The sequence below is a fragment of the Gracilinanus agilis genome, chromosome 2 (assembly GCF_016433145.1).
Source record: "Gracilinanus agilis isolate LMUSP501 chromosome 2, AgileGrace, whole genome shotgun sequence".
Taxonomy (NCBI): domain Eukaryota; kingdom Metazoa; phylum Chordata; class Mammalia; order Didelphimorphia; family Didelphidae; genus Gracilinanus; species Gracilinanus agilis.
In genome coordinates, this window is record NC_058131.1 from 676,258,593 (window position 1) to 676,272,081 (window position 13,489).

Sequence of the window (13,489 nt, forward strand, 5' to 3'; positions counted from 1 at the left end):
GCCTTGACTATCTCCACTGGGGTCTGAGAGGAGGTGATGGTAGGTGCTTTGACTTAATTAGCATGTGTATTTTCCTAACTCTCTCTTAGGGTGCCTCACTCTGTTCACCACCTCTCATTCAGTACATTATCTATTTTGTTTTCTATTTATAGTTAATTCTCCATTATCTACACCAATGAAAAGGAACAAAAGCCTAAATAATATAAAAAAGTGAATTAAAATTATGAAAATTTGACTTGGCTCCAAAGGCCAAGTATATAATGATAACTTTTCAAAAATAGATGTCTGATTTTTCAACAGTTTTGTTTTTTATCTTTATTATTTTCTAATTAGTTTTCTAAAATGTTGAGTTCTAAATTCTCTCCTCCCTTCACTCCCTCTCTGAGACAGAATCCTCAATCCCTAAAATCCCTAAGCAATTTGATATGGGTTATATATGTGATATCATGCAAGACATATTTCCATATTGGTCATGTTGTGGAAGAAGACACACGAAAAACCCATTAAGGAAACAAAGTGAAAAACAGTATGCTTCAGTCTTTCTTCAGATTCCATCAGTTCTCTCTTGGAAGATGGATAGCATTTTTCAGCATGAAATCTTCAAAATTTTGTTGGATCATTGTATTGCTGAGAATAGCTAAGTCATCAGTAGATCATCCTAAAATATTGCTGTTACTGTGTACAGTGTTCTCCTGGTTCTGCTCATTTCACTTTGCATCAAATCATGTAGGTCTTTCCAGATTTTTCTGAAATCATCCCACTCATCATTTCTTATGGCACAGTGGCATTCCATTACAGTCACATCCCACAACTTGTTCAGCCATTTTCCAACTGATGGACATTCCTCAATTTCCGATAGATGGTATAAATAATTTTGTATAAATCTTCCCCCCACCCCCCAGCCCTTTAAAAAAATCTCTTTGAATTACAGACCTAGTGATGGTGTTGGAGAATCAAAGGGTATGTAGTTTTATAGAACTTTGAGCATAATTCCAAAATTACTCTCTAGAATGGTTGGATCAATTTTGATAGGATTTCTAACCTCAAATATCATTTCTGTAGATAATGTTTGCCTAGATTTTTAGCCAAAAAATTTGATAAAGCTGGAGAGATTTAAGATCAATGCAGGTGTGTGCTGGAACCAGATTGTACCAGTGAAAACTTCTTGTAAAATTTTCATTGTGAGCATTTATGACTCAGAAACTGTCAAATGCTACAAATCAGGGCTTGATTTATTGTTTTGTGGATTGTTTAGACTTAGGAAGAGATAGAGAAAATGTTAATTATGCAATTTAAACAAAGAAATATATCATGAATATGTTCTCCCTTCCCTAGAGCTGGTTGTTAAATATTTTCCAGCTCACCTCTGACTAGATGGTAGTATAATTAGATGGATTTGGAGCTAATTGTATAGTGGCATCCAAAGAATAGTCATTAATAATTCCATGGAATTTTGGAAGGTCTCCCGCAGGTATACTATGGGTCTATACGTGAAGATGACATTTAACATTTATCTCAATGACTTGGATAAAAGCATGAATAGCATGCTTATTAAATTTGCAGATGCTCAAAGATGGTAAAGGGTAGCCAACACAATTGGTGATGGATAAGAACATTGGACCAAACTGAGTAAGATGAAATTTAATGGAGAAAAATGCTGTCTTCTACATGGATTCAAAACCAGCTTCCCAAGTACCAGGTTGGAGAGACATGGCAAGAAAGTAGTGTGTGTGCAAATAATCTGAGGTGTCTTCATGAATTACAAGTTTAATACAAGTTAACAATTCAATTATGTAGCCAGAAAGGTTGCTCCATGTTAGGTGATGGAACCTCTGGATCGTACATTGTCAGGGACATGATTCCTTGGCCTCACTACTTTGGAAGCCCCAGTAAGTATGGACTGAGAGAAAATTGAAGGAGAGGAGTCCATACCCCAGCCCTGGCAAATGGGATTCTCAGCCCTTCCTGGAGAAGCGTAGCTGGGCCTGGAAGTGCTCACAGCGGGGATGTTTCATGGTCAACCCATAAGTCGGGGTCATATCCACCTTCACACCAGAAGGGACACTGAACTCTATCTGATGCAGCAGGATGGCCAGGAAGAGGAAGACTTCCCACCGGGCAATGGTCTCCCCAATGCACCTTCTTTTCCCCAGGCCAAACAAAAGCACCTTCTCACTCAGGGCCTTGTTGATAGTTCCATCTGCACTGAGGAATCTCTCTGGCCGGAACACCGATGGGTCCCCCCATAGTTTCCTGTCATAGGAAGAGAAACGGGATTTCAGGAGATAGGACAGAGTCTCCAAATGGCTGCTAGAGCCTCAGATCCAGACTCGTGCTGGGGAGTTGGGAGCAGGGGCATTGGGGTATGTGGGAGACGAATGGCCATCCTGCTCTGGAGACCCTTCCCGTTTCCCCAGAAGGCCCGTCCAGCAGGGGCTTGAGCTCCGAGGTCCAGCCTTCTGAGATCAGACCAGTTGGCTCTAGACAGATGCATCTTCTTCATGGCCCAAAGCAGGTCCCCAATTTTCCACATGTTGGACAGAAAATAGGAAGGGCTGCTTTAAGCAGGCCTCATGCTTAGATGGCCCCTCAACTACACTCACCATTGCCTTTGACTGATGGACATAGACAAATCAGAGCCTCCCTGCCCAGACCCTACCAGGTCCCAGGGAAGACTCACGGGTCATGGTTAGTCTGCCACTGGTTCACAAAAATGCAGGTCCCCTTGGGGATATAGAAGTTGTTGAGGGCTGTGGCTCTCGTTGTGCTAAAAGGGACAAGAGATCTCCATCAGACTAAGAAGACAGAGGAGGAAGGGTGGGCTGAGGCACACCTCTTTCTCCTGATCTCCCCCTTACCCCTTTGTCTGTCACCATTCCCCAGACTCTGTAGTGAAAAGAGAGGGTGATGGCATTAGCTTTCTCTCCTCCCTCTTCTCCTAGTCATGCTAGACTTCAACAAGTATCTTTCCAGCTTCTAATGCATGCCTGACTCTGAGCCTGGCCATATTTCATGGTTGACAGAAGGAGAAAACACTATCTCTGCCCTGCTTGGAGTTCTCTATCTGGTTGGGGAGAAAAGGCTCCATTTTTCTGTCTCTCTCTTTCTCTTTCTATGTCTCTCCCTTCCTTCACCTCTTTCTTCACCTCTTTCTCCCCCCTTCCTCTCTCTATCTCTTCACTCCTTTCTTCATCTAACCCTCCCTTCTCTCTGTTTGTCTGTCTCCCCTTCCCATCATTTACTCTTTTCTTTATCTCTCTCCCCCTCCCTTCCCTTCTCTCTCTCTGTCTGTCTGTCTGTCTTTCTGTTTCTGTTTCTGTTTCTGTCTCTGTCTCTCTCTCTCTCTCTCTCACATACAACACACACAGGCCAACAAGAGAACAATCAATGGTGGCATTCAGACAGAGTGGCTTGATTGACTGGTTTGGACTGCAAAGAAAGGATGGAGTGGTGGTGGGGGGGGGGGCAGGCTAGAGGGGCCAAAAATCAGTGTGGCCTGGAGGAGTCAGGGAAGGATTCTTTGGGAAGAAAGGACTCTTGTTGGGTCAAGCAGAGAGTGTGAGTCCTTATAGTATAGCAGAAGACAGAAAAAATGTTCTAAGCCAAAGGAGCAGTGGAAGGAAGAGTGGCAGGCAGGATGGGACCTGGTGTGTGGTGACGAGACAGTGAAGAGGTCTCTATGGCAGCAGCTAAAAAATGGCCATGTAAGGGAAATAGTGGGAGGTGAGGGGTCAAGGCTGGAGAAGTCAATGGGGACAAGACTATAAATTGTTGGGTGGAAGAAGCTAAATCTTCTCTAGTAGAACATACAAAGGCAATAAATATTTATTAAGCATCTGACTACAGAACATTGGGCTAGGCATTTGAGGAGATATAGAGTTTAAAAAAGACATAATCTCTGCCCCAACAAGGTTTATAATCTATCAAGGAGTTGAGACAATATGGGCTATTATCATTCATTAATATTATTTAGTGTATTCAAATCTGGCTTCAGACACTTATTTAGCTGTATGACCCTGGACAAGTCACTATAATCCCAATTGTCTAGCCTTTACCAATACATAGTATTGATTAATTTTTTTTAAATTTTATAACCTTTACTTCCTTTTTGAATCAATATTATGTATCAGTTCTAAGGCAGAAGAGTGGTAAGTGTTAGACAATGGGGGTTAAGTGACTTTCCCAGGATCACACAGCTAGGGAGTATCTGAGGCCAGATATGAACTCTAGACCTCCCAACTCTAGGCCTGGCTCTCAATCCATTGAGCCACCCAGCTGTCCCTCTTAGTATTGATTTTAAGACAGAAGGTAAGGATTTAAAAATATATAGAGGAGTGTCAGAGTTACACAAGAAGACTGTTAATGCCTCTCTTTTCAGATTTCATACCACCTACTCTGTATATATATTATATTCATCTAGTTATTTCCATGTCATGTCCTCCATTTGAATACAAGCTCCTTGAGGGCAGGTCACAAGGGACAGAACCCCATCCTTCTGTCCTGGAGAGTGGGGAGGTGGGGAGGGAGTGATGATGGCCTGAGTGTGTGTAGACTGCCTAGCAATGGTATGAAGGATGGAAGAGGGTGAAGGTGGGAAAATCTGTCATAGTCTAAGGAGGTGTCAGTGAGGGCATATTTGAGGAGATCTCCTGAAAGTCATAATCAAGATTTTAATCAGAGAAAGTAGAGGTAGAAGAGTCAGAGGGGATGAGGGCCTAAACTAGGTTGGTGGCAGTGGGAGTAGAGAGGATCTGATGGGTGAATTAGAGAGATTTTGAAAGAATAGGCCTTACCTGTGGGGAATGGTGAAAGGGACAAAGGAGGTATGCCTGAAGATTTCCAGGATAAAGGCCTCCAAGAAAGGCAGCTGAGGTCTGTCTGAGAGAAGGGGCCATCGATCTCTTCCAATCACCCTGTCTACAGAAGGCAGGAGAGTCAGAGAGAGCAGGAAGCTGTCTTGCTCTTCCCCTCTGCTGGTTTGTTTCCCCACTTCCTTAATGAATCATGAAGAGTTTATACCCTGAGATGTATTGGAATTTGGGGGAAAAAGACTTTGGACTTGAAGTTGAGAGAAACCTAAGTTCAACTTGTACTTCTAACACTTGCTGTGTTAAATCACTTAAACTCATCTCCTAATGTTTAGACAATAGCCTGCAGGTTGGTCTCCCTGCCTCTCTCTATTCTAGTCTATCCTCTACTCAACTGTCAAACTGAGCTTCCTAAAGTGTAATTCTGACCGTGTCATCCTCCTTTTCAGTAATCTCCACTGGCTTCCTGTTGCATCCTGGATCAAATATAAATTTTCTGCCTTTTAAAGCCTTTCATAAGCCTGGCTCCTTCCAATTTTTCCAGTCTTCTTACATTTTACTCCCCTCCACATACCTCCATGATCCAATGACTCTAATCTCTTTGTTCCTCACACATGATGCTGTCTTCCAAATCAAGGCATGGTCATTAGCTTTCTTCTCTAGGTCTAGATTCTCTCCTTCCTCATCTCCATATCCTGTTTCCCTGGCTTCCTTCAGGACCCAGCTAAAGTCTTACCTTCTACAAAAAAAACCCCAACTTTCCTAAACTCCTTGATGCTAATGCCTTCCTGCTAAGATTATTTACAGTTTATTACCTTTTTCTCCTATCACTCTCTCTTTCTCTCTTTCTCTCTCTCTCTCTCTCTCTCTCTCTCTCTCTCTCTCTCTACCTATCTATCCATCTATATATCCATCCATCCATCTATCTATCTATCTATCTATCTATCTGTCTGTCTGTCTGTCTGTCTGTCTGTCTGTCTGTCTGTCTGTCTATCCATCCATCTGTCCATGTATCCATCCGTCTGTCTATCCATCTATCCATCTATCTATCTATCTATCTATCTATCCATCCATTCTTCTATCTATCTATCCATCCATCTATCTATCTACCTATCTCTTATTTTTATGCAATTGTTTATATGTTGTGTTCTCCAGTAGATTGCCTTTCTTTGTGGAAATGCTGAGGATATCCCAGTGCTTAACACAATGCCTGGCACATAGTAGACACTTAAATGCTTGTTGACTCGACCTTTACAAAACAACATCCGCATCTATTAAATGGAGATAATACCTACTGTACTCCCTTCACAGGCTCATTGGGACAACAATATGGGACATCATATAAAAAGCACTGTGCAGTCTTGAAGGAGCTATGTATACTGACCGGTATTTTGTTCACCTACCCAACTCCTCCTGGATCTTCTTCTGGACCTTAGGCTTTGTCACAAGATACATGAGACTCCAGGAGATGGCCGTGGTGACTGTATCAAAGCCTGGACAGAGAGGAGCAGCAGCAGGGTGGGGAATGGTCAGAGAATGAAGGGAGGAAGACCCATGCTTAGAGCTCATGGTCTCAAGGCTTCTGTCTTCCTGGGCAGTCTAAAGGGAGCAAACTACTCATTTCCTGATTCTGTCCTTTCAGTGGGAATCATATCTTGGTGACCATCATCAGGCCCTATAATTCCATTGTTTTATGGGAATCAGAACACAAGACAGATAGGTAGACAGACAGACTGATAAAACAAAACATCATAGTGCTCCATGTTAAGCACTATGTGCCGAATACTCTAATAAATGCTGTGGTTTCAAATAGAAACAAATATATCAATAAGGACAAAATTATTTCTAGGCAGAAGAAGGTAATGGCTTTGCCATCTTGGGCTCATTTGTTTTAAACCCTTACTTTCCATCTTAGAATCAATACTGGTATTAGTTCCAAGTCAGAAGAGCTGGAAGGGGTAGGAAATGAGGGATAAGTGACTTGTCCAGGGTCACATAGTTAGGAAGTATCTGAGTCCAGATCTGAACCCAGGACTTCCTGTCTCTGGGTCTATCCACTGAACCATCTAATTGCCTCCCATCTTGGCTTATTTTTGTTCTAGTGCTTTCCCACTCCCAATCATTTACAGGAGAGAGAAAAGTAGGTGTTTGAAGCCTAGAGATTTTGCTAGTTGTTTTTTTTTTTTTTTAAAGTAGGTTCCATATTACTGGTACCCTTCTTAATCTTTTTTTCTGTCATGGACCCCTTTGGCAATATTGTAGACATCTTTTCAGAATAATGTTTTTACATAAAATATAAAGGATAGAAAAGGAAACCAATCATATTGAAATAATGTGTTTTTTTTCTGATTTGAGTTCACAGCCTCTCTGAAATCTACCCACAGACCCTAGGTTGAGAACTCCTGTTCTTCATATGTGAGGTCTAAATGTACTCTAGTTAATGGGAATGAAATAGTTACATAGATGTGCTGGCCCTAAGGTAGAGAGAGCAGTCTTTAATGCCGATCAAAATTGTCGTGCGTTGGTGGCCAAGAAAAATAGTTTAAATGGGGAGCTAGGTAGCTCAGTAGATAGAGAGTATCTCAGAAGATAGAGATGGGAGATCTTGGGTTCAAATTTGATCTCAGATATTTCCTAGTTGTGTGACTCTGGGCAAGTCACTTAACCCTAATTGCCTTGCCCATATCATTCTTCTGCCTTAGAACTGATATGTAGTATGGATTCTGAGAGGAAGTAAGTTTTTTCTTTAACAAAAAGAAACATAGGGGGCAGCTGGGTAGCTCAGTGGATTGAGAGCCAGGCCTAGAGATGGGAGGTCCTAGGTTCAAATCTGGTCTCAGACACTTCCCAGCTGTGTGACCCTGGGCAAGTCACTTGACCCCCATTGCCTACCCTTACCACTCTTCTGCCTTGGAACCAATACACAGTATTGACTCTAAGACGGAAGGTAAGGGTTTAAAAAAAAAAAGAAAAAAAAAAAAGAAACATAGTTCAAGAAATTAAGCAATGATTAGCTGAGAGTGACTTTCCTCTGTTTCAGAGAACTTGATTTCTGAGGCGCAAATTCTGTGGAAAATGAATCCTTTAGAATAATGAACTGGAGGAATTCCATGTGAACTGGAGAGACCTCCAGGAATTGATGCAGAGTGAAAAGAGCAGAACCAGGAGAACATTGTACACAGAGACTGATACACTGTGGTACAATCAAATGTAATGGACTTCTGTACTAGCAGCAATGCAATGATCCAGGACAATTCTGAGGAACTTATGAGAAAGAACACTATTCACATCCAGAGAAAGAGTAGAAACACAGAAGAAAAACATGCTCGATCACATGGGTTGATGGGGATATGTTTGGGGATGTGAACTCTAAACAATCACTCTAGTGCAAATATCAATAATATGGAAATGGGTCTTGATCAATGACACATGTAAAACCCAGTGGAATTGCACATAGGCTACGGGAGGGGAGAGGAGGAGAGAGAAAGAACATGAATCTTGTAACCATGGAAAAATATTCTAAATTAATTAATTAAATAAAAATGTTCAAATAAAAAAATGGATCCTTTATAGCCCAAACTTTGAAATTAACACATCATTTGTATCCTATTGGAAAAAAATAGTGGGACAAGTTTCTTCCTTTCCCTTGAAAAAATTTTTCCTTGACCCTATGGATTGGATTTGTTAAGGTTTCTTTCTGCCTTCTAAAAGATCTCTGGGCTTTAAGTTAAAAGTATAAAGAATTCATTCTTCCAATGAGGAAGGGGCAATACTCTAGATAAAGAATCCAAATGAAGTAAGAAATTGGAAACAAAGGAGAAGTTCCCTCTGTATTTCCTCTGGGTGTCCAATCTTCCCACTAATGGCATCTGTATTTGTGGTAGAGTATGCCTCATGTTAACCAGGCAAAATTTTATTGCTACTTCCTCACTGTAATCTTTCACTAAATGCTTTCATTTTGAATGAATTATGGTCTACAGTTTACTAGCAGATATAAGCAATTCAATAATAAATGAGAGAGGGGGCAGCTGGGTAGCTCAGTGGAGTGAGAGTCAGGCCTAGAGACAGGAGGTCCTAGGTTCAAACCCGGCCTCAGCCACTTCCCAGCTGTGTGACCCTGGGCAAGTCACTTGACCCCCATTGCCCACCCTTACCACTTTTCCACCAAGGAACCAATACACAGAAGTTAAGGGTTTAAAAAAATAATAATAATAATAAATGAGAGATACAAATTAAAGGAAAAACTTTGAAGCTTTACCTTTCACTTAGCAGACTAAAAAAAAAAAAAAAGGGAAAATGACAAATGTTGGAGGAGTTGTGAGAAAATAGATCCACTAGGGTATGGTAGAGTTTTTTGAAACAAGTTCATTCTGGAAAGCAGTCAGAATTATGCCCCCAAAGCTACTAAACTGTACATTCCCTTTGACCCAGCTATACCACAGTAAACCTATACCTCTAGCAAGGTGATCAAAGAAAGAAGAAAAAGAACTTTAAGTAGAAAGATATTTATAGCATCTTTTTGTAGCGCTCCAAAAATTGGAAACTAAGGGGCTGCCTTCCTCTTGAGGAATGGCCAAACAAATGATCATCTATGAATGTAATGAGACATTGTGTCATAAGGGATGACAAAATGGCTGATTTCAGGAAAAACTGAGAACTCTATGAATTGATGCAGATTGAAGTGGGCACTACTAGGCAATTTACACAATGTCTAGATTGTAGAGAAAAATAACTTGGAAAAACTTTAGAACTCTCACCAATGTCGTGAAACACTCCAAATCTGACAGAGATATGATAAACTTTCAGTGCAGAGATATATTTCCAGGCATGGTCAATGTAGGAATTTGTTTTTCCAGATTATGCATTTTTATGATAAGTATTTTTTCAGATGTTTGTTGTTGTTGGGGGAATATTAAGAGGAATAGCTTATAAATTTATAGAAAAATAATCATTTTAAGAAAACACTTCAGCTATGATTTTTGAGTGAATATGAGACATACGGAGGACCTTGAATCTGAGGCAACCTTGCCTGGGAAATCTATATGCAGGTTGGAGCATCCTCTTGGGTAGCCACACTATGAAAATGCTGTGATCCTAGAAAGGGACACCAGGAAGCCAGGAAGGGAAAGCTGACTCCTACCAGCTCCAAAGATGTCATTGATGAGATTGATGATCAACATTTCTGGTACACTGGACCTGGTGTTCCCATTAGCCTTATCTTGGCTGTGCTTGTACAGAGCCCCAGTGATGTCTTGAATATTGTTCTGAAAGAAAGTTCAGGTTGAGAGACCATTTCATAATCATGCGCCCATTTAGAAAGCCCCAAATTAGTGGCCACCATTTGTGTCTCCTGGATAATTGGTAAACAGAGGCAGTTTGGGGAGTCCCAAGTCATGCTAGTAATGCATCCTAGAGGAGACAATCTCCTTGCTTAAGAAGAGCCCCATTCGTGGAGAGAATGACAGGACAGCTCACGTCTAGGCCAGGCGAAGGGACCGTATGTATGTCCTGGAAATCCACTGGCATTTCTTTCTGGAATGTACTTTAGTATTATTACCCTATAAGGATTCTGTTTCAGGGCCAAGAAAAGGTTGTTGGGAACATAGATGAAAACTAACACCAACTTCCCTCTCTACCTCCCAAAGAAGACAATTAACCTTTTAGATATAGTGTTTCAGTGGGTAAACAATGACCACTCATAATTACCCCTGATTTGTACATGATATCATATACTCCTCCACCATCTTTGTCTTGCTTTATTCTCAAAAATTTTCATATGAGATAGATAGGGCAGGAATAATTTACTACATTTTAAAGACAAGGAAACTGAGATCCAGAGATGAGAAGTGAGCTTCTCTAGGTTACAAAGCTAGGCAGTGGAAGAGTTAGCAGGCAGAGTGCTGTGAAAAGAGTGCTGGACCAGGAGGAGATCAAGAGACCAGAAAACTATCTGGGTGACCTTGGATAAGTGCTTTCTTTTCCTCTAAGCCTCAGTTTCCCCTTGTGTAAAAACAAGGAGTTTGGATGAAATGACCTCAAAGTACCCTTCTATCCCAGAGGTCTCATGAAGAAGCATTCTATCTACCTTTGATGGAAAGCTGATGGGCTTAGAGTACAGATTCAAACATAGTCTTTTTTTTTTTTTTTTTTTGACATGACCAATATGGCAATTTATTTTGCTTAATATTGTATGTTTATTTCTAGAGTTCTGTTTTTTTTTCCTTTATGGGAAGAGAGAAGTGGGAAGGAGAAAAGGCAGATTTTTACTTTATAAAAATTAATTAAATGTATTAATTAAAATTAATTATAAAGCAATGGTTATGTGGGAAAACAACCACCACCACCACCACAACAAAATACCCTCTAATCTGAATGAGTCTATGATTCTATGACTAAATTCCAAGTCTCTTGACTCTCATCCCAAGGCTTTTTTGGGACCATCTGCCACCAGCTTTACTTCTGTCCCCATGCTAATAGAGATGCCTGGGATGGAAGGGGAAAAGCTTTGGATTTAGAATCAGAGGACCTGGGTTGGGATCTGAGGTCTTCATTCTACTAGTGATATGTCCAAGGCAATTCACTTGGATTCTTTGTGCCTCAACTTACTCTCTTGTAAAAGATATTTTGTATAGAGATAATTATGATTATATAATTATAAGAGATAATTATGTTTACCTCACAGGGTAGTGAAGGCCAAATAAGAAAGAACATATATGTAAACTCAGTAACGGCCAATTATTCTTTGCCTGGTTAGAAGCCACCAGTGAAGATGAAAAATAGCAATAACTGGCATAAGCGTTTTAGGTTTGCAGAGTGCTTTCCATATGTTACCTCATTTGAGCTTATAACAACCCTGGGAAGTAGTAGCCAAGGCTAGATTTTATTCAGGCCTTCCTGACCCCAAGCCCAATACTCCTATTTGCTGTGCCACCTAGGCTCAAGGTGAGAAGACCTCTATTCTAGGAAGGGTGAGGGACCGTAACTCACAGGTGAATTTACCTGATCAAAGGCCTTGTGATGCTCATGAATGGTTTTCTGCAGGAATTTTAGGAACCTCTGATTGAAGTCTTTGAACCTCTGCAGCTGAGGATTTGGGATGTAGCGAAGGATGGGGAAGAAGTCAACTGGGTTGCCTGAGGTGGCACTCTCAACAAACTCGTGGCTTGCATTAATAAGATTCATAAATTCTGGGTTCTCGTGGTTGTCATAGCGTTGGCCAAAACACATGGCACTGATGACATTGGCCACGGATGCTACAACATGCCTGTAGGGGTCAAAGCATCCTACCCCCTCCATCAGCTCCTGGAATTTCTGGATCAAATGTTTAACCTCCTTGTTCACATGCTCCTCCAGGTAGCAGGAGGAAGAGGATGGAGAAGAGGACACAGAGAAGGTATTAAGAGCATTCTGGGCCAGCTTCCTCCTAACTGCCCAAACCTCCCCTGAGTCGGGGTTGAAGGCCAGGCTGTAACCATCTGTAATAAAGGTGAAGCTGTAAAGGTCAGGTCTCCCCTTGAAGTCCTCCCCCTGTTTCACCAGGGCCTGCCGGATGGTTTCCAGGCCACTCAGCACAATCACAGGGGTAGAACCAATATGAATCTTCATCACATCCCCATACTTCTCACTCAGCTGGGTCAGGGTCAAGTGGGGATTCTTCCCCAGAGTCCATACATTACCAACCAGAGGCCAAGCCCAGGGTCCAGGTGGGCTTTTGAGTCCCTTGGGTACCCTTTGAGGGGAAGACTTAATGACCCAGAAGACCAGGCAGAAGATAACAGAAGCCAAGAGGAGCTCTGAAATAGAGATGGAAGCCAACAAGCTTGCCACCATCTTCACTGTCTAAATGGAAACAAAAGGAAGAAGTGAGAGGGCATTTTGGGGGGAATCACAGGACAGTCTATGGAAAGAGCCAAGAGAGACTGGACTCCGACAAACCCAAATATTGTAGTGAAACTTTTCCAGTATTGAGAGAATGAAGAACTATGAGTGGGAGCGTTGAATCCTGAGTACAGCCAAGGAAAGGGTGGACAGAAAAAATTTTCTCCAGGATCAGTATTATCAAAATACCTGCCTCCAAAGATGAGGACCAAATACTGGACCAATAGCAGGCAGGGGGACCCTGAGACGAATAGGACACAGCTTTCAATTCTGCTCTTAGTCTAAGGTTTCCCAACTTTAGGGGCAAGTGGAGAGGTCTTCAGGTGCCACCTTTCCCTTCCCACAGACAAATCAAGGAATATTAGACCTGGAAGAGGACTAAAAACCAGTTGTTCCAGAAGTTTTTTAGCTTTTTTTAGTTTATAGACTACTTTGGCAAACTTTAAAAAAACTCATGGGCTTCTTCTCGAAATCATGGTTTTAAATAATTGAAGGAAATGCTAAATTTCAGTCCAAAGTTATTGCAAATAAAGATGCATTTCTTATTTCCATCCAAGTTCACCTCCCTCTGGACTTTTTCTTTGGGCACGGGGACTCCCACGTTAAGAATCCCAAATCTAAGCGAATCCTCTTATTTTTCAGAGGAGGAAAGTGAGACCCAGACAGTTTCAAAGTTTGTTCAGTTATACACTGAATTAGTGGCACAGTCAGAAGTAGAACCCAGGTCTCAGTACCCCTAGTATTCACACACACACACACACACACACACACACACACAGAGTCCTTGTCTTAACTACTAGAAC

General features: G+C 41.5%; 1 protein-coding gene across 1 annotated transcript; it reads right to left on the reverse strand.

Moving 5' to 3' along the window:
• Positions 1-1,626: 1,626 nt before the first annotated feature.
• LOC123232968 (cytochrome P450 1A2) lies at positions 1,627-12,638 on the reverse strand. The gene is made up of 6 exons (XM_044659104.1): positions 11,808-12,638; positions 9,949-10,072; positions 6,212-6,301; positions 4,794-4,917; positions 2,681-2,767; positions 1,627-2,253 (listed from the first exon to the last, which is right to left on the reverse strand). Exons 1-6 carry the CDS (start codon positions 12,636-12,638, stop codon positions 1,956-1,958), a joined length of 1,554 nt encoding a protein of 517 aa, XP_044515039.1. The 3' UTR covers positions 1,627-1,955.
• Between the last annotated feature and the right edge of the window lie 851 nt (positions 12,639-13,489).